This window comes from Anomalospiza imberbis, chromosome 3 (assembly GCF_031753505.1).
Source record: "Anomalospiza imberbis isolate Cuckoo-Finch-1a 21T00152 chromosome 3, ASM3175350v1, whole genome shotgun sequence".
Classification (NCBI taxonomy): Eukaryota; Metazoa; Chordata; class Aves; order Passeriformes; family Viduidae; genus Anomalospiza; species Anomalospiza imberbis.
In genome coordinates this window covers 73,431,096-73,453,451 of record NC_089683.1, presented here as the reverse complement: position 1 = coordinate 73,453,451, position 22,356 = coordinate 73,431,096, and the positions used below count along the sequence as shown (strand labels likewise).

Below are 22,356 nucleotides of genomic sequence, written 5' to 3'. Positions count from 1 at the left end.
TTTGTCTTGTCATGAAATACACCATCCTGACCCTGTGAAAACAGAACAATGCTTTCCCTCAGTTTTAGGTGGTTCTGGTTGAGAGTTCCTTTCATCACGTATGAGAATGAAACTTGCATCGCAAACCCAAACAGCTTGTTTACAGACACCGTATCACTGTGTTGCTGTGCTGATGGGAATGTTTTAATAAATTTTTTTTTGTTCACACGTGCTTTCTTGTTACAAGGATTCTTTCTCTGTTTGTGTGTGTTTGTTCTAGATGGCGTTGCCAGACTCGGTCACTACTTGCCTTTCTCAACCTGTGCATTATGCAATTTGCAAACTTGGATTTGAGAAGAAAGACACCCATGATATTGATAATATTTTATCTGAAAACGGGGAAGTATGTTGGCAAGCTGTTACAAAGCATGTGTGTTACCTTGAATCAGGTTGGTGTTTACCTGCTGTAGTAGTGATGCATGTAAGACTGATGCAGAATTTCAGTACAGCTCATAGCAATCCTAGCTGAGTTGTGACAGTTTGTTACAGTACGCTTCTAGCTCTGCTGTGTATTAGAGCATGTAGAGTTCATATCTACAAAGAGCTTTAAATTTTTCATCTGCATTTGTTATTTGGCTTTTGCTGGCTCCTAAGGGTCATGTAATCTGTTCTACCTAAGTAGCTCCTACTTTGCCTTCATCTTGGTTCCCAGCTTAATGTGCCTGTAACATAAGGGGTTCAGTTCTGCTGCTCTCCAGCCCCATAATTGTCTTGTTCTGTGTTCTTTATAGCCCTTTTGCACTAAATGTAAAAGCCTGGGACCATCAGTATTGCTACTGTTGATTCTGTTTGTGTTTCCCAGCTTTAGGTTGTACAGAAGTACCACCTTGTTTCCCTTCTATGTGGAATAGTTTGTAGTTGTTTTTTAACCAAAACAAAGTATTTATGTCCTTAAGAATTAATTGAATTTTAATTTGCCAAATTGCATCGTGCAAATTCTGTTATAAATTTCCAGAGGTGGTAGAAATATCTTCCAGTAAACCAGAAGAATTTATTTTCCTATAAAAAATGTCCCATAAAAAAGAGGCAATGATACCCCTCTAAGGTAACACATCCATCTGCCTTCTTTAAAGGCCATAAGTGGTGCAATTTGACTCCGAGCCTGCCCTAGCTTCCAGCTTGATATATGGAATTTCTATAGAAATTCTAGCGGGTTCTTCATATTTCAACAAAATCAGAACATAATGATCCTATTTACTTCCGCATTTTCTTGTGTTAAATTTCTGTTGGTGTACAATTTTTGTGGGTGCTTTTTTTTTAGTTCTGTTTGAAGAAGGTGCTTGATATTACCTGGTTTTGCATTGCAGTTTTACTTTTCAGTACCTTTTCTGTGTGGTGTTTTGGTGTAAATTGTATTGTATTGTTTGGTGTAAATTGTATTAGTTGTGCTAAAATAGTCGGGATAAAACAGTCTGTGCTAAATATGTACACAAACTGTATCAGGTTTTATCCCTAATGAGTTTTAAAATATTAGACCTTCAGGAAGGTTGGTACCCTAATCACCTTCAATTTTTCAATTTAAGGTCAAAGCGTGGATTATATCAAAAGCATACGATCATTAGGACCTGTCTGTGAATCTGTTAATTCGTACTTCAAATCTCTGACCAAGGAGCAGTTTGTAATTCAGTATGCCTCATGGTTCCACTGGACAAACTGCACAAAGGTATGGAAATTTCTGTTAAGTTTGTATTTTGGCATCTGAACTCTTTGTGGAAGTTTAATGTAAGAACACAGAAGAGACATCCATGAACCAAAATGCTTAGAATTTGTAACTAATTGTCCTTTCTCTGATAGATGGTTGTTTATAATTTTGTTTTTCTAATAATCTGTGCCTAATGTCAAGTTTTACCTTGTAAAGTTATTATGGATAATTTAAAATATGTAAGGCACTAGATATCAAGGGGTACTCTAGGGAAATTTCTCTCCAGATACCTACATTTTCATTTCTTTGGCATAGTTTTCTTTCTACATTTGCATAGCAACTGTCATGGAGGAATATTTACATTTCTCTGTGCTATTGGCTATGTGATCTTTCCTTTTAAATACTGAGTACAACATTCTTCTTCTCCCCCATCATGCAGGTATTTCTGGAAGTGTTTGATGTTTTACAATCTACACAAGCTACAGAAGTTGCTCTTGGATTAATGAAACTAACATCATGCTTGGAGCGAGCCTTGGGTGACGTAAGTGCCAGCATGAGGAGTCTATTGCAGATTTGGCTTTATAAGATGGGAATAAGCTCTTGGATTCAATTGTACATTGAAAAAAGTGATATTAACCCTGTTTTGTAGTAGTACACTAATAGTCCACATGCATTTTGAGTTGGAAAAAGGTTCTTTCCTGGATCCAATTGTGCTGATGGAAACATATGTGGGGCTCCTTCACCAGTGCTTGTAGAGTGGTTTGTGCGAGTGCTGTTACTAACTAATTTAAATAGGAAAGAGAAGTGTTTGATTGATCAGTGTACACAGTAGGTCTTTATTAGTTTAATTTATTTAACTGAAGTGGGGTATCATAGGTTCCACAGAAGATCTGATCGTGTATTAACTTCTGTGAGGGGTGGTATGCAGCTGGAAAGACAGGCTGCTGGGTAACTTCTTGCCTAGTGAGAAGGGAGAAACGGCTACTTAAACAGTTTTTGCTGCTGGGCTGTTTTACAGCCAGGTAAGTTAAAATGGCTAGTTGTTCAATATCTATAAGGAGCTCTGGAAAAGGAGATGACAGAGAAAGAGCAGTGGGCTCACTCACAAACCAATTTGCCCAACTGTGGGGCATGGTAAATTTTTCAGTAAAGGAAATCACCAAAGACTGGAAAAAAATGTCAGGGAGAGTACAAAGAATGGAAGGTGTGATAGCAGTTGAAACTTGAGATGCTAGTATTGTCCAACAAGGATAAAACCTAGTTTGAAGAACAGTCTGAATCAGAAAACAAACCACAAGTCTCCTCCCTTTCACAATGACAGATCCTATACATTTCTATTGTAAAAAGAAAATACGCTGTCCTTGATAGAGCTTATTACCTTAATTAGGTGTTCTTGTTGTGCCTTACTAATTTTTGTGGGATTTTTTGGAGGAAAAAAGCAGTATAAGTACAGACCCTGTGAAAAGCCTAACTATAGTCACATTAAGCAAAATATCCACTCTTTCCTGATGCATTGTCTAAATTTTAATTTGTCGTGCAATTGCAGAATTTAAAGCCTTTTTAAGGATTTGGTGGGTTTTGTTTGATTAGTGTTTTTACAATAACGAAAATGGTTATTGTGTAAAATAGTCAAGGTATATGTTTGAAATACAAAGTATACTAAATTATTTATTATCTCTTCTGCCTTTTTTTTCTTAATAGGTGTATTTACTTAAGGGTAATGATTGTCCTTTCCTTCTAAGAGACTTGCTTGCATCTGAGCAGCTTGCAGATGTCTTTGGACAAGCTGTAGTAAGTACTTAGCTTTGAAACAATGAATAACTACTGAGCTGGTTTTCTTTCTACCAAATGTACCTCGTGTTAGTTTGCATTAAATTACATTAGATTTGTACTACAAGAACTAAGAGATGAACTTGATCTCATTTGTTTGCTGTCATAACTCTTTGGGATATCTAATAAATTGTTTGATTCTTCCCATATTATATTCTATATCCTGTACAAATCAGCTGAAAGATTCTCCTTTAGAGAATACTGGAAATTGCAAATAATGAGTTTTTGTTACTGTGACAAGTGGTGGCCAGTCATCTTGACAGTAGATGTTGCTGTTTCTTAATAATTTCTGAACTTTTCTGCCAGGGAAAGGTAATAAAAGTAAGGGTAAGAAAGGCAAAAAATAATAGATTTCTTCATGCAGTAATTGCTTTGTTTATTAATTAGATGAATGTACTGAGGGTATTCATTGGATCTCCACATGGTCTGAACCTTCGTAATGTTTTGTGGCATGGGTTTGCATCACCACAAGAAATTCCTGCCAAGTAAGTTACCAGGAAAAAAAAAACACCTTTTCTTACCAGTCAGACTTGTGAGTTCTTGGAAAGTGGTTAGTAACCACTTACTTCTCTTATGGGAAAGAAAATTAATATCCCTTGCAGCTTCTGCTTCTTTTGGAAATGGATTTCCATAGAATACTTCAGGCATTACAAAGATGGCCAGCATTAGGTCCAGCAGGCTTTGTACTATTAGGGAAAACAAGAAAGTTTAACTTTTTTTTAAGTCAGGGCAATGAAGAGTAACTTGGAACAAAAGACAGAGGAATGGGGTAGAAGGAGGAGCAACAGCAGCCATTGTAGAATACAGTGATGCTTTTTATCTATTTCTACTCTTTTTATAATGCTTATGAATGCAATTAATTATTAAGTGCTCCTACTTAGATGGGGAGTATACATTCTGGGTGTTTTTTAAAAAAGCAAAAAAACCCCTTTGTTCCTAACTCACAAATGTTGGTTCTTTGCAAAAAATTTTTTTTGTATAAGCTTTTCTAATATACTGTGGTATTCTCCCTAGATACTGTGCTATGCTGCTCTTTTTAACTGCAGGATTGGGTCAGTTGTTACAGACCTATCTTCTGCAAACTAAAGGTGTCTTAGTACATCGACCTTATGTGATCTTCATTAGCTTAGAGGACCTTGATGCATTTCCAGGCAAGTATTTAACCACTAGCAATTTTTTTTATTATCCTGTATTTGCTATTGTTTCCTTGTCCAAAAGTGCTGTTGAAAATAATGCATTTCCCAGAGTTCCAAGATTAAATCTTAACTAAGATACCTGTATACACCGTCATCAGATGAACCAACCATGCTTGTAGGACATCTTCTTAATATGTTGATAGCTTACTGACTATTGAATAAAAAACTACTGCATTCTAAGATAATTTCAACACATTGAAACATTAAATATGGCTGCTTCTAAAAGACTTCAACTGTATGTTATATTTTTTTGATTATGAGAATTAATTTCATGTAACAGTCATCTAGTCTGCCTCTATGAAATCTAACTTTTTTTGTAATCAATGGGTTCCAGCTACAAGGGTCCCAACAGGAGTACCCTGAGTCTTACAGGGAAGGCAGGGTTGAAACAGAGTAAAAGATGGTGACACATCTTCACTACATTAATATGTTTCTCACGGAGGGGTTTGAAGTGTCAGATTAAAATCTTCTCCCTGTCCACAGACCTTGTTTGGTTTATTCCTACTTTTTTAAGGCAGTAATAGCACATAGGGGATCTTGGTGTCAATGGTGATCATGGTCAATTTGTGGTATATAATCAGTGGAACATCTGTCCAGAAATTGAGACAGGGTTTTTGGGAAACAAATCAAGCAGATAGCATTCCAATAATTATGTAGTGTAAATCCTATGGCTGTTGATTGGCTTTGAAAAAGCACCTACTGCAATCAAGTTACACTTATCATTTTAAGCTTTCTTTGGATAAGACATTTATAATATGAATTTATAAGTGAGGGTTTCATTACATGGTAGCATTGAAGTGTTAGTTTATTATGCTGTATTTTCAACACAGAAAATTGATAAAATAGGAACAACGTGCTCATGTTCAAATGTTCCTACTACTCTACTGATTCTGCCTGAATAGAAATGATTCATTAATATTATACTTTCTTCAAGTATCTGAAGTAGATAGAGAATAACTCAACAGAAGCTGGGTCCAGTTGCTATGTAGTCTTTCAATAAAAAGCAAACATTACTTTTTTAACTGATTTTACTCTATAATTTTATATTATCACCACAAATGCAATCTTACGTATTTAAATTGTGATCTTAAATATGGCTACTGTTGTACTTGCATAGTTAAAATAAATTGGATAACTTTTAAATTTCCCTTTATAAATATTGAAATAATATCATACTTTCAGTGAAATATTTAAAATTCATTAGTAAAGTGTAGATTATATGTAATTTTTCAATGTTTTTTAACTTGCAGATCTTAATAGTGAAATACTTTCCATAGCTGAAGAACTTGTAAAACTGTCCAGTTTTGTATTAAAAATGATGTTACCATTTTGGATCGCTGCTTTAACAGCTTTCAAGCAAAGCAGGTAAGATCTTGTAATTTTTTTTTAATAGAAACTAAAAAGAATATATTCTGTATTTTTATAACTGTGTTTGCAGATTCCAAGGCTTCATACTAAATTACTTCATGGCATATGCTTTGTTATGGTGATCTCTTGGAAAGTTTGTTGAGTTATAGCTTTGTTTTGTGCCAACTAAGATTATAAACTATATTTTGAAGCCCAAAAAGAGCTGTTGGAGATGTAGCAAAAAACGAGAGCTTTACAAAGAAAGTGGAAATAAATCTTCATATGTTAAATCACATATATTTTGATTTTTAAAAAAAGAGTGTATTGTTTAGTTTTCCTCTCACATGCTCCATCTTTTTATGAGTTATTCTCATCTCTGAGCTTGAATTCAGTGGTCAGTTTCTGTTTGGCACAGGTAGTCATTTATTGTTTGTTTACAAAGTGCATTACAAAGGAATTTTGTCAGGGTTGTTTGGCCCGAGACTGTAACTCTGGAATAGTTTATAAGGAATAAAACCACCCTTTGGATATCTCTGTTACTTTTTCAGGTATGCTGACAGTGTGATTCTTTTACTTCCTCAGCTGGAAGCTGGACTTAGAATGCTCTTCACTACAACTAATAAATGTCCAAATCGATTGCTAACAGCAGAGGTAAACTTTTGTCTAAAGTCAATTATGATTTAGTGCTTACAATACTTGCAAAAGAGTTATTCTAGAAATTTAGTGTTTACAATCATTTGCAGATTTACCCCACAAAATTTCAATCAATTTTGGAACGTTATTTACAAATCTCCAGTTGAGATTCATGAATGCCTTTAATATTTTTTTTTTAATGTCGGCCTTTAAAAAGGACTGAAAAAATAGTGGAAGATTAAAGTTCAGAAACAGTATTTAGGGTAAAAAGCAGGACATGATATATTTACTTTAAAAAACTCAGCACAAAATCCCGAAGTGCCTTTTTTCATTCATAAAGGGACTTTTTTGCTATTCGTGCACCTCTGGTATCTCATGCAAATGAGTAAACTGAAGTTTTATGTACATGACTAGTTAATTGATTTTGTTTGAAAACCAAATAATATCATTTGTGTTTTGTTCTAGTCTTCTGCTCTCTACACCACTTTTGATGAGGTACTGTGATTTTTTTTCTAAATATATATCAGTGTCATGCATGTCTAAACCATACATGTTTCCCATTACTGGAGTTAAGAATGCACTTTCTTTTATTGAATATGGCATTATTTCTACCTTTTTTCCCAAATAAAAGATGGTGGACAGTAAACACTTTAAATTTTGAATGCTTCAGCAAATATCAAAATTAATACAAATTGTAATGAACAGACTATTTTTTCCTAAATGTTTTTATCTTGAAATTCATGACTCCACAGAAACAAACATTCTGCTATTTTTCCTAGATTCAGTTATTCAAAATAAATACAAATAAATAATACCAGTATAAATTCTCAGTTTTACAAGTTGATTGGATTATTTCAAGTTGTTTGTCAGTAATAATTAGGCATCTTGATTCTAGAGTGGCAGAAGTAATCACATCAGATTAGGAAAACTATTTTAGTTGGTGTTTCTTCTTTGATTATATGGTCTTCAATAAGTTTCTATCAGATTAGGAAAACTATTTTAGTTGGTGTTTCTTCTTTGATTATATGGTCTTCAATAAGTTTCTATTCAAATTATTTTTTTCCCTAGATGCTAGCAAAGCATTTGGATAATGAAGAAGTCAACCAGCTACCTGTAGTTCTTGAGGAGCCTGCCATGGAAAGTGTTTTGAATGTGTTCTAGGGTTTTGTCATTGTTGTCTTTTGTTTGTTTGTTTCAGTTAGTAATAATCTTTATTATATGCCTAATACATAATTATTTCATATAGCTTATATCCAGCAGCTTAGAACCTTAGAAGCTTGTTAGCCTTTTGTATTGCCGAGGATACAAAGTCATACCTGACAAGCTATATTGCATTAGGCTATGGGACTAGCTTTCTTTCTGAAGTATTAGTGTCTCAGAGATATTTGTCTTTAGACTCCTGAAGTTCAGCTGAATGGAGCAGGAGAAGAACTGGTGCCCCATAGAGGGAAATTTCAAAACTTATTTCTGATAGCTTGTGAGACATGCCTTACATTGTCTGGGCAGATAGCACAAAAATGTGACTCAAACCTACCAGATCGCATTCTGCATCTTACTACCCAAATAGATTGTGAACAGGAAAACTAGGGGTTCTGAGTTTTAGAGGTCTTTTGAGAGTATAGGGGAGATCTGAGGTTACTGTCCTGTCGCCAGAGGCAGTGGGGCTGTGAAGGGCCTAGGACACTGAGCTGATGGAAATCTGTTGTTAGCTGTCACAGTATAGAATGTATGTTACAAGTTTAGTTTGCACTGGTTTTTGTATTTTTTTTTCTGAATATCTGAACATGCCTATAATATAGACATGATCACATACTTGTCTTTCAGGGATATTCTATACACTTAATATGTTCAATTCTGTGTGAATGCACATAGAATATAATTCTGTATAGTCGGTGTGTGTTTCCACAGGACTTCCTTTGGGATTTCTTGAACCACCAGGAGGGCCCACGTATAAGAGATCGTTTAAGCCATGGAGAGATCAATATAGAAACATTTCCCAGAGAAATAGCTAACCAGATAGTTGGGTTTGCTATTACTATTCTCTGCAGATTCTCAGATGAAAATATATTTTCTCTTAAGGTAGGGACCAGTATTTTGTTCTCAGATTTTTTTTTTTTTGTTATTTTGGATACCAAATATGATTTTAGATAGAGTTTTATGACTGAATCTTTCCTGACAACTGCTTTTTGTGTAAATGAAATATTCCTCCAAGTAAAAAATTGTGAAAGTATGTTTTTGCCTAGTTTTGTAGTGAAATAAGTACAGAAAGTTTTCCAAAATGTTACCCTTTCTTACTGTACCTTAATTTGTTGGCTTAACCAGTCCTTATTCAAAAGGTTGATTCATAAATTATAATGATTCCTCATAATTTTATCAAATTGTATTGATGAACTAGCCTGTTTATCTGCAGAATTATCTGAAAGGTATGTTAGAACATCTGTGGCTCACCCACTGAGGTATGTAGTGTGTAGTTATTGAGATTTTCTTTTCCTGAGACACTGTAAATAATAGTGCCTTGCTAATGGAAGTGTTCTTTGTATCTATACTTACACTATGAATTTGTAAACACTTTTTGCCTAGCACTGTGTTTCTCAACATCAGCAATTATTGTGTTTGCTCTCCCCAGTTTCCTGTTTATATTTGGGATTACTTCTTTCAATATCATGCAGGAACCTATGAGATGAGTCTTCCATTTATTAGTTGCAGCTCTTTTTTAGTTTCTCAAGATGTGTTGCGTGCTGCTGCATTAAGAGAATACTTGGTTGCTTTTCTGTCAGCTACTGTCAGGCTTCATAGTTAAAAATATGTGAAATTAAGCTTCAACCACTCACTGTGCTGATTACTTCTTTCAGTCCTTAGACATTTGGAAGTATTTATTGACATCAGTGCTATAGGTGGCATGCATAAAATGAAGTATAAGTCTCAGTCTGCATATGATTAGGACAGCTTAGAGAAACTCTTGTGTATTGTCTGTGATCTTGTAAATCAGGAACACATGGTCATAAAACCACTGATGAACTGTGCAAGTTGCTACCAATCTCGATTTCATCCAATTTCCCGACTCAAGAAACAGGTAGGCACTTCCATCTGTGACGGCATTGTGGCCCTTAAAATTGTGAATCCTCAAAATTATCTAATTCTTTTCTTCATGCTTTGATTGTTCTAAAAAAAAGTTCAAACCTTACTTTCTTTTTTTTCTTTGATTTATTTTTTAAAACATAAAGGAAATCACAGTTGCTAAAATGAGATATAATTATGCACACTCCTGTTAATGCAATTAATACCATATTTGTGTTCTAGATCACAAAATAACTTTATTCTTACCTGAGTGTTTGCTTTTCTATAGTTTTCCTAATCTCCATATGCTTTTTTATGTTAGGACCACTGCCAGGTCCCGTCTCCAGGATTAGGCTATTACTAAGTTTTTTTTTTTACTGTATGAAGGCCAGCTGATTAAGATTTTGTTATGGTAGCAAAATCTGCTTTCCAATGTCATAGTAGTTCTCTGCCAGTTTAATGAGCTGCTTGAGGATGTTTCTCTATTGATTTGAGATTGCAGTAGAAATACCTAGTTCTTTTACTTTTCAAAAGCATGTAAACAGTGTGTTGCAAAAGTCATGTTAGTTAATTTTTTATATTTAAAAAAAGCATAGAATACTAAATTAGTTTCTTTAGATAATGTTTGAGCATGGAAGTGTACATCTACTTTTTGCCCTAACCTAAACCTTAACAAATGAAGTTGGCTTACACAGTTATGACTAGTGAACAAATAACTTACTGCCTTTTGCAGTTTTTTTTCTAAATGGGCCACTAAGAAAAGCATGTCAAAGTCTATACTTTACAAAACCTTTTTCCTTATGTGTTTTTGAGGTGCTGGAGTGTATGAAGAGCATCCACTTATGGCCTGAATTGGCAACAGTGCCTGAGGAACAAATACAAAAGATTAAAGAGTATGTATGTGCTGTATAAGATCACCAGTTATAAAAAAGCAAATAATTCCTTATTCTGAAAAGGTCTTGGTAACCAGTGGGAAACTTTATATAAGATATTCATTAGAAAAAGAATGTAGCATTCTATTGTTATTTGAAAAGGAGGAAGTCATTAATATCACTTGAGGATATTGTACTTGTTTAGAGCTGAGAGAAGAAAATTTAATGCATCTATCATATACATATAATCAGTATACTGTAGGCTTTTTATGAATGGAGGATTAAGAGGGGTTCTGAAGATTGCTAACAATGAGAAAATTTTGCTTTAGTTGGAGAGAGAAAATCATGCTTGTAAGGTAGAGGGAAAAGAAGTTATATGAGAGTGTAAGAGTGGACACTGAATACACTGCTATCCAAAAAAATCTGCATCTTGATCTGTGCCATTTCAGAAATAGTACTAAACCATTTTATAGCTTAAATTTTTTTTTCTCTTTTGTATTTAAGGTTGGAAGGAAATTCTGAAGGTAATACTTTAATTTTGATGATATCTGAAATTGTATCTCAGTTGCAGCATTATATGCCCCAGAATTGCTGCAGTTCAGATGATCCTATCAATGGTGTCCTAACAGAGAGGTGAGTTTGATGCCCTCCCAGTTCCCGCTGTCAGCTTCTACTTGCAGCCCAATGTAAGAACTCGCAAACCTAAATTACCCTTTCCCTGTTTGCAGAGAAATGCTTGAATTGTTGTATGCACTTTTCTAGTGTTGCTGATTTAATCTGAAAATGTTAGGATTGCAGCTGAACATCATCTTCAAAATAAGGATGAGACATTGTACATTTTGGAATTACAATAGAGGTTTTACTTAGAAATTAGCCTGAAGAAATAACCGGGTTTTTTTTCAGACCATGAAAACAAAATATTTTAAATATTTGTGTACTTAATAGATTAGGTTGATTTTAGCCTGGTTTGTGCTAAAAACTGCATCAGAAAATCGTTTTAATGTGCTTGGTGTCACAGCTGTGTGTGGCATTCAAAATGGCAATATGCTGCTATGTAAATCTATTCTTCATGCTTTAATATCAAGATTCAGAAAGAGTAAATATCTTGTTATACTTTGTATCAGACTTGTAGGTTTGTTAATTATGTCTGATTTGGAACAATAATCAAAATAATTTGACTTTTAATTGCCACTCTTAGAGCAGCCTTAAGAGTACCACAACTGAATGAATATATTGGAACAAAACACTCCTACTCAAACCTATTAGGCATGGGTGGCATAGAGCAAAGAGGATTCTACGTGTTGCTTTACTTACATACTATGTGGGTCTACTGCTTCCTACCCACCAATCTGCAAATTTATTACTTGGAGCGAAAAAGTCTCATTATTGATGTGTTAGACCTTTTATTAGAGTTTTCTGCCTTTATCACTTCAAGTCATTTATGTTTTGCTATCTCAGGGATAAACTGAGCATGAGGGAGGTTAAGAAACACTTCTATAAGAACAGAGTGTTTAAAGTGATGTGTGACACATTAGTGTAGCAGATATGACAGCAGGAAGATATTTGTGAGCTTTAACAAAGCATGATCTGGTGTGGTGTTGATTAAAAAAATGGCCTCACCACCTGCATTGTACGCAATGTTAAGTCTGCTTCTTGTTCTGCCCAGAAGACCACACACTAATGGAAGTACTAATTAATAGCATTTGTTTCAGTGAGTTTTATTATGGTGGAGGTTAATTCATTGTGAGTTGAGCTATGGTGGGAGGCTTCAACCACAGCCCTGCTGTGATTTGATGTGTTCAGTGTATCATTTCAGCCAGGCAGTTTTGTTTATTGTGGTTGTGTTTCTTTGATCTGAAATGGGAAACATATTCATCATAATCAGTTTTGCATTTATATTCCATAAAGTGATAGAAAACACAGTCACTACTCCTACTACACAGAACCTTGCTTTTTTTCAGTCATGAGGTAAGGGCAGTTTGTTTCCAGGTTTTCTGAATTAAAACATTATGAGTCAAACCACACTTAATATGAAATGTATCCGATGTAAAATCTAGCTAACAAAAGATTGATGTTAAAAAATCCCTTCCTGTTTTGGAGGCTGCTGGTGGAACTTTGTGATACGCGCCTTTGCACGCTGTATTCCCCACGACCTGTCCTGGAAGTAGTGGTGGTACTCCGCAAAATAAGCGCGCAGTGCCATCAAGTGTCCCAACAGGTTATTGCCGGTGCTGGGCTGAGACACACGCAGTGGCTTAACAAGACTCTGCGTTCTCGCCAGAGGCTCAACTATCGACGGATGCTGAACAGGTTGGCTGCTGGTTTTGCTTTATTCTGTGGTTAGGTTTATGAGAGAATGGCTGCACGCTGCTGTTGCTGCCTTTCAGTGGGTTCACTTGGAAGTTTAAAGTCAACAGTGTTCATGTGTTCTTGTTAACCATTTCAGAGTCAAGTGTCAGCCGGGTTTCTGTTAAGTAGCAATATTGAAATAATAAGAAAATCCCAAATTGGAGAGAAAACCTCAAATTTGGGGGGCATTGCTAGATTATCACTGTAAATTACAAGCTTTTGAATGAAGTATTACTTGAATTACTTGTATTTTTTTAAATTTCTGGTTCTTCCTATTTAGTTATATATATGCCATTCAAATTTCATCTGACTGCAATAAGTTTAACTGATTTGAAGATTTTATCTACTTTATTTTACTGCTTTTTATCTTTACACTTGAATCAGTTTCTTTATAGATAGAAGAGGTTTTAATATTCCATTAATTTTTTTCCTAATCATAGGGGCTTTCCAGAGTTTTATAAGTATTTTGTTACTGGAAAGGTTATGTTCCTAAAAATGATATCCATGTTGCTTAAGAAACATAGCTTAAACTAACGACAGATGAAATACATTTGTGATTCAGTTGAACTGTAGTTTATTATCTATGGATTAATGGGAGCTTGCAAATTTTTCTTTGGAATCTTAGTTATTTGCCTTGTTTTCCTCCCTCATTTTCAGTTTAAAGTCTCTGTTTACTTTTCTGGGATTTGCACTGCTTTTTGCTGAAAGACATTTCATATTCTTTCTTTTCCCCTGAAGCTGCAATATCCAGCAATTTAGATTGGGTGCAGAAGTCTTAATATTTTTTAATATTAATTATTTATTTTTAATTTGGTTTTAGTTTGTTTATTTAAGTATTTTTATTTTATTTCTAGCATTAAATTTTTGTCCCCAGTGCTGCGACTCATCTTACTGTTGATTACTCTGGAACTAGTCAGTGTTCATTCAGTTTGTAAGAAGAATCCTTTTGATTATCAGCAGTATCTAAAGTGAGTATACAAATTTACTTTATGAAAACAGAAATTGCCCCAGAATTCCATTTTGGTCTGTACTACAGAGATTTTTCATCATTATAGTTATAATTTTATCTTGGACAGTCAGGAGCTAAAATAACTTTCTTGAAGTGTAGATAAGGAATATTAATAGATAAAAGTTGCATTCAGTATATTGCTGGCTTTTCTCCTTGTGTGTTAATTAACAGCTGGTTGGATATCACATACATTCTGAAACATTTGACTAAGAAAGCAAAGGAAGCCATTGGGGGAAACTGTCACACATTTGGTCACTGTATTCTTTCTATGGTGGTGTTAATTGCAGTTCCGAAGAACTTCCCATCTTAGTGTGAGGGGGTGGGAGTGGTTCTCCAAAAGTAGAGCAAACCTTAATGTATTGATCATCCAGTCCTGAGGGAGATTTGGAAACTTGCAGATGTTTGCAAGTTTAAGTCAGGCATTGCAGTGTTCTTCTATTCTCTTCTCTTTTTATTTTTTTTTTTTAATCCTTAAAGGAGTTTTTTCTCTAATGTTATTTCTCATAGGTTTTTGAAGTCAGTCTTGCAGTACACTGAGAACTTGGTGACATACACAAGCCCTGAGAAAAACAAGTGGGATGAAACCATAGAACTTACAAAGAACACTTTGATAAAAATAAGGAAAATCAGTGACAGAAAGCTTATGTTAATGCATCTAGCTACGTGAATGAAATGGGCTTACGATTGTCTGGACATTGTTATATCTAAACAGTTACAGAGACCTCATATTTGATAAATCTAATTCAAAGACAAATTTCATAAGTCATTTTCAAATTTTGGATGCAAAATTTACTCTTTTTGTCAGACGGTAGCTGCTGATACTGGACATGAATGATCAAGGTTCCAGAGAACGGGTTGTTTATCAAATCCACTGAAAAATATTTACTGTGAACTAAATCAGGATGATACAAGCTCTATTGTAAATATATCTCGTGTTTTGTACATTGATTTTTTTAATATTTTTTGGTTTCCTACTGTACTGAAAAATACCTAAGAAAAAAGTGTGACTAAAAGCTCTGGAAATTTTTAAATCTGAAAAGTAATTTTTTACTTTGGAATACATCAGATATTATGTCAGAGACTGTAATCAACAGGGTAAGAAATTATGAACTTTCATCATAAAATAGTGCTCATTGCCATCTGTGGTTGTTATTAGTTGTAAACAGTCTGATCTTGCTCTGAATGCTGAGGCAGAGCTGGTAACACAGTAACCAGTTGTTTATAGATGAGGATTTAAAGGAACAGGATGGATACTTCTGCAGGGTACTTCTGCAGGGTGTGTGTTTGTTTTGTTAAATTTCATCTTCTCATTGCAAAACATATTTAGTCCGTTAATTTCATAAAGAATGAATGTGAACACGCGCATGCTTATACAGACACGTATTCACTGTGGTTTAGAAAGTTATCCTCTTATTGCACACAATATTAATTTGAATATTTTAGTTTTTCAAAGTAAATTCTTCCCCTTTTTTATCATCAAAGAGTAGAACTTCAAAGGAATGCATAGGTTGAAGAACAGATTCACAGAAGACCACCAGTGTCTCTCCATTTGCTTTCTCCTATGGAGAGTAAAATCAGAGGGTAATGTCTGGAGAATGTTTGGTTCTACAAAGGACTAAAGATTCAAGTTACATTTTAATAAGCTTCTTTGCAGTGTTTCTTGACTGGAAATCACAGCTAGAGAATTACTAGTTTGGTTTATTCATTGTGGGGGATGGATATAAACTAAGATCATATTGCTTCCTTTGTGTTACTCCTGAAATATATTGTGTGGGTTTGAAATTTAGCTTTGTCACTTCCCAAAAATTCTTTTGTTCCCATGAAAATAAACTATATGAAGAAGTTTGAACTAGATAAAATAGATTAAATCTAGAAATAGAGAATAATTAGTCTAATGTAGTGTATAAGCCACAGTCTAAAAGTTCAGCTTTTTTTAAAGCCTGAGTCAGCAGATCCTAATTATATTTTTGGAGGCTTATTTTGTACCCACTGACTGCTCGGATATACTATCTTCTGCTAAGTGTGTCTTGGTAGTGACATTTATGATGACAATTGCTTTGATAGTGATAAGTATTCTGATTAAAATCATTTAAGTTTTATGTATTCATTGTAGGAACAAGATCAAGAAATTACCACACAGTCATGTTTTGAATGTACATAAATGGGTGGCACACTTTCTCCTTTTGAAAGTGCATTCGTGCACTACAAGGCACCTAATAGACTGCAGAAGTGTATTTTCCACAACATAAGATGTCCTTTTGTTGCTACATTTAAACTTTGGTAAAATGATCTTGCATTCAGTTCACTTCATTTGCTTTACCTAAGATGGAGCACATTGACAGTTTCTTCTTTCCTAATTAGTGCCACAGATGTGATTTGTTGCTCTAAGTTTGTGGTAAGAAGCATGAAGGATTTCTGGCAAATCTGTCGAAGATGCTTTTTCAGTTTGTTTTCCTACCTCTGGAGCTCTCTGATGGGAACACTGCTACCATCTATTGTTAAACAAATCTGGAACAGGCTGGGACAATCCAGTTAGTTATTCTGACTCAATGCTGTCATTTACCAGAAGGGCTTATGCATGCAGGGCTTATGGCTTATGACAGCCCTGCATGTCATTTGCATGCAGGGCTTACGGATTTTTCCTGCTGTTAAAAGACTTGTGGAATAGAGCTGTAGAATAAGTGTATATTCTACAATGCACATTGAAGAACAAATGGCAAGAGTTGTGGTCGAGGTCATTTGGTTTGTCCTTTATCAGTTACTTACTTTTCCACTGCAGTTACTTATCTTTGCTATCTCTTTAGAATCACTTTTAAGATATGAGAAAGAGTCTAAACTCTGAACATTTAGCATTCCTGAGAGCAAAAGAAGCTTGGAATAACTGTGTGTCTAGATACATCTAGAATTGTACAAAAAAAAATGTTTTCTTCCAAGTATGATATTTTAAGTATTACTTGGATCTGATTTAATTAATTGTTGGCCTTCCTCCCCAGGGTCTGTATTTTCTTTGAGGTAGTCACATAGTAAATCTATATAGACACAAATTTGGAAGCTGCAGCACCCCATGAGGAAAAGTGTTGAATTATTTTGTTTACCTAGATAATGCTAATGAGGGGGTGATGATTCTTAAGTCAGTTAGTCCAAGTTCAATTAGTCAATTTATCAGAGAGTCACAGAATATGACAAGTTGGAAGGAACCCACAAGGATAATTGAGTCTGACTCCTGGCCTTGCACAGAACCATCTCCAAGAGCCACACCCTGTGCCTGAGAGCACTGTCCAAAAGCTTCTTGAACTCTGTCAGGCTGGTGCTGTTACCACTTCCCTGGGGAGCCTGTTCCAGTACCCAAAAACCTTCTGGATGGAGAACATTTTTCTAATACCCAGCCTGAACCTCTCCTGACATAGCTTCAAGCCATTTCAATGTTTGTGATTTTTGGTACCTTCTAGGGAGCATCAGGACCAACTACAAGTTTGCTGAGGTGGGTATTGCACAAGTACAATTAAATATCTTTTATGTTTAGGCATCTCTAAAAGAAAGCTTGTTCGTTATGTTCTTTGAGTCATTCTCCAGTTTGTGTTCTCCTCAACGGCGACAGGAAGGGTTAGAAACAGAACCATGTGTTCTTATTCAAACATAACACCAGCAACTAAAAGTAATTAAAACCTTTTTAGGGTTGTCATCACTACTGCATTATACAGAAACGTTTACGTAAGAGATAGAGCAACAAATTTGATTTACTTCATCTTTTAATGCATCCCATCTAGCGGTTTTCAAGCAGCCTGATGGCCTTTGAAGTGAACACATGGTGGCAGTGTTTCGTAATTCAAAATAGCACTCCATGCTGACATTCACTCTCCTCTTTTTTCTTAGGCTGTGTATAAAAAAAATCAAGTTTTCTTCTAATTTCATCAGTTTTGTTTATACATTTCTTAATTGTGTCTTCTGTAGAAATTTGTTTTCTCATTTGTTTCAGATCACTTTTGCAGAAATTGAACACATCTGAAATTTTTTTTTTGCAAACATTTTAATACTTAAATAGAGGTTCATCACATTTTCCACACTACTTGCTGAGGACTTTCGGAATTTGTCAGAAGTCCATCAGCTTCCCCTCTCCTTACTTATTTTAAAAGAATGAGTTATTGAAATTTAATAAATAATTTAACAAAATATAGTTCTTTACAAGACATAAGTATTGATATTCTTAAAAGAAAAAAATTCAGATTTTCATTTATTAATTGCTATGAGAACACCAAAAATTATTTTTTCTCGAAAGCAATATATATCTTTTGAGTAAAAATCATTATTGTCAAGAAATATGTTTATTGGGAAAATTTCACTAAGGTCTCAGCCTTATTGCTGTGGTAATGATTTTTCAGTCTGTTGTAACTGAAATGTGCTACTCATATGCTGCCCTGTGAAGAAGAGCTAGTTGAGCATTGCTTGTTGGGTGGCCTTTGAAAGCCTTGTCCACGGTAGCAATTTCAAACCTTGCACACAGGTTGCAGTTAGAAAAGATTTTCATTCACATGATGTGATTTTTGTACACTGTGATATCTTATGTAGAAATGTGGGAACATGCCCAGCAGAGCTCATTTTTGCCTACACTACATGAGTGCATCTGGTCCATGTGTGGTGTATCGCCTTTTTTTCATAAATTGGTCTGCAGATGCAGAGCAGATTCCTGGCTGGTGTGAATTATTCCTATTCCATCTTCTTTGGGGCAGAGCCTTTACTCTGGTAAGGATCTTCCCCACACTGTTTCAGTTTCCCTTGAAGGGGGTTGGTTTCTAGCTGTACATCTTTTTCAGGCTTGTTTATTTTCAGGGGACTGGAAGAAAGAGCCACATAGTTCAGAAAAATTTGCTGTATAACAAAACCTCATTAATTCAGTGGCTTACATTGCAAGGAAGTGAGGATCATGTGTGGGACTTTACAGCTACAAAGCAACTACTAGATTCTTTAATATCTTTGTGTTTCTGAAAGAGCTTCACCTAGAGTAGAAATTAGTTTTCTTTTTGAGATTTTTTTAGGGCAGCACTGTAAGTTAAAGCACCTGATATTTGCTTTTTAAAAAATTTCAAGGATCAATGGAGATCTCTTATTTAAAAAGTCTTTTAAGCCATATAGATTTTCAGAGAGAAATTGAAAGGAAAATGCCTGTTGTTTGTCTTCCCTGGGCCTCAGGCAATAGGATGTAAATATGGGTAGTGAATACTTTGTGAGATCAAACTGGCGTTTTTTTCTGAAGGTGAGAATCCAAGACAATATATACAATTAAAGCCAACAGCCTTGCCTACCAAAAGGAGTCCATGCCTTCTGGCATTCTTCACTGAATACCTCCTCTGTTCCCCTCCCATGTATATGCATCTCACAGTTTCTCAAAAAAAAAAAAAAAAAAGCATAGTAGAACCAGCCAGCGCCAGTTTGTTTTCCATGTTTTCTTTTCTCTGTAAGGGATTAGTTGTAGTAACAGATTTCATGTGCCAGAAAGTGGGTGAACATTAACTATTTTGTCATGCACTGATCCTTCCCACAGCCCTGCAAAATTTGAAATGCAGGAATGGTTATTCATTAACATTTCTTTGTGTCTACAGGAAGTACATTTACTATGTAAACATGTTTTATATAGAACATACAGCTGTTTTGAACGAGCACTCAATGAAACATAAGAGTACAGTGCCTACACTGCCACTTCAGAAACTCTGAGATACCACGGCATTGTGTTTTGGAAGAGCGAACGCACAAAGACTTGGTGGAAGTTTCTTAAGAAAACCAAAAATCTTTGATTTCCTTGATTGTTGTGTATCTAAAATGTATCTGCACACTGAACTGTTAATGTGCAATTTTTAGAAGTGGGGTGGGGGGGGTGTGCTTCTTTGCGCTGATTTTAGTAGAGATCCCATTAAAGAAAGAATAGTCAAGCACCATCAGATAGTCCATTTTTCATAGACTGTGGAGAATACTGCCACCAGAAAAAAACAAACTTATAGCATGCAGAAAATGTGCCTAGAATATCTAGAAGAATCACAGGCTGTTTGTTCTGAGAATGTCAGTCATAAATCTGTGAGGAATTTCACTAGTAAAGATACATCCTTGGGTAATAGATGGAATTGTCCCAGATATACCTCTCTGTAAGCAACTCCACTGGCTGAACTTCACTTAAGGAGCATTTTATGGAATTGGGATGATTTCTGAAATGGTGAGGAATGATTCTATTTCCCAGAAGTAGCAGTCAGAGTGTTTTGGCTGTGCTGTTGCCTCTAGGTGGCTGAAGCTGTTTTTCCCCTTCAGAGCTGCACGATGGTGCATTGACCAAGGTACTTCTCAAACTGTACATTGTAATCATGGGCTGTACACATCGGCCCTCCCATGTCAAGTTTACCATTCCTAGAGGTCTCTAGGGCTGAGAAGCATAGGTGTGCTTAAGAGAGGGGTTGTGAACAGCGGGCCAAGCCCTTGGACAGCTCTCCCCTGCACAGAGGGCAGATGTTGAGATGGAAAGTTAGCCAATATTCGGACCGTGGGCTGCTATGCTGTGGGTTTGTGTTTGGCTTTTAGGTGTGAGAATCACTGAGGCTGGAAAAGACCTCTATGATCATTGAGTCCAACACTACCTTGTTCAACACTAAACCATATCCTCAAGTGCCACATCGACACGTTTTATTTTAACAACTCCAGGGATGGTGATTCTATCACTTCCCTGGACAGCCTGTTAAAATGCCTGATCACCATTTGGTGAACAAATCTTTCCTAATATCCAGCCTAAACCTTCCCTGGTGCATCTTCAGGCCAATTTCTTCTTGTCTAATTGCTTGTTACTTGGGAGAGAAGACCAAGTCCCATCTGGTTACAGTCACCTTTCAGGTAGTTGCAGAGAGCAATAAGGTTCCTTCTAATAATTCTTGCTCAGAAAAAGCCAAGATGGAAGAGTGGAGTCCTGGTTGTCTAGCCAGTCCTATGTGCACCTTTTATTAAATGTTAAGGAAGGGGAGGGTTTCTAGTAGTATTAATGGGAAAATAATACTGTCCTTAAACTGGAAGGTAGTACAGTGATAGGAGAAGACAATTAGATGAGCTCATAAATTTTGCACTAATGTCACCTGTGCAAAAGCAGAAGGTTAATTCTTCACAGTTGATAAAAAGTGCTAAAAAAAAAAAAAAAGGCAAAAAGCTGCAGTTGACCCTTCAGGATATAATGCACTTGTGTCAACATGGACTCTGCCCAAACATTGTTCTGCTGTGGAAGCAGCTGGATGCCCTGCCCTCTGGTTAATATGGTGCCAAAGGGAAGGGGTAGGGATAGATGATGTGAGGGAAGAGGGAGGAGAAAAAGAGGCAGGAGGGAAGATAAAGCAAACCCAGCTCACATCTTCAACACCATGCTCTGAACTGAAAATGTTTTCCAGCTGACCCTCCCAGCGCTCATTTCTTGATATTTAGGAACCTGCATCAGCAGACAAAGAGTGTCTGCCTCAAAGTCACACACACTGTGACAAGCTGCTTCTTTTACAAATATTTTTCTGGGAGGCTAGGCAGTGATAGAGAAAGGAGCAGAGGAGAGGGTAATGGCTATTCCTGCCTGGCCTCTAATATTCAAGGTCTAATTTATAGTATTCCATGTAGCATCATGGTGACATTTTAATGCTGTATTAACACTGAAGTCTGGAATATTTATTTGGTTGAAAATGCATCTGATACTAAATATACCTCTGGAGACATGGCTGTGCAATGATTACAGGACTGATAGCCATCAAATTGATAGCATTTCCCTGTCCTCCTGAGTCTTCTGCTGTAAAAGTGTGGCAGGGTGTTTTCTGGTTAAGAATAATGGTCTCTGCTACCCTTGGGGGCAGATGTATCCCAGCACCTGTGCTCTGGATCCAGGATACAGAGCTTCCACACAATTATTTTCCAGTTTGCTGTTAATTTCTATTCAAATTAATCAGTAGTTACTTGACATGAGGAATCACATTGTGAGCTTTAAAGCTTTATCACACACCATTGTTGTTTATTTATTTATAGTCTATTATTCATGCTAGAAACACTGAGCAATTTAACCTGATTTGTAATGTTTCTTTTTTTTGGTTTTTTTTTTTGCTTTATTCTCCCATGTGATTTGCATACATACAATGCAGCAGGGTGGGGAGGAGAAGGGTGGTTACTGTGGGACTGGATGTTTTTTTTTGTTCACTATCCATACCAGCTAATATGAGATAGTGCCCAACAGAGTTTCTTAGCATCCATTACTTTTAAGGAGGTGAACGTACTGAAGCAAGACGGACACTGATCTCAGAAAAAAGTAACCACATATGCAAATACTTGTACTTGATTCATGGAGTTTAATTTAACATGAACTGTGTCAAACCTATGCTGTGGATA

At 35.8% G+C, this 22,356-nt stretch overlaps 1 protein-coding gene across 1 annotated transcript; it reads left to right on the top strand.

Moving 5' to 3' along the window:
• Positions 1-259: 259 nt before the first annotated feature.
• ERMARD (ER membrane associated RNA degradation) lies at positions 260-16,051 on the top strand. The gene is made up of 17 exons (XM_068185136.1): positions 260-428; positions 1,563-1,702; positions 2,121-2,222; positions 3,383-3,472; positions 3,899-3,996; positions 4,526-4,662; positions 5,958-6,072; positions 6,603-6,705; positions 7,153-7,182; positions 7,756-7,826; positions 8,598-8,766; positions 9,677-9,760; positions 10,558-10,637; positions 11,121-11,249; positions 12,717-12,926; positions 13,820-13,933; positions 14,482-16,051. Exons 1-17 carry the CDS (start codon positions 260-262, stop codon positions 14,639-14,641), a joined length of 2,001 nt encoding a protein of 666 aa, XP_068041237.1. The 3' UTR covers positions 14,642-16,051.
• Positions 16,052-22,356: the final 6,305 nt, after the last annotated feature.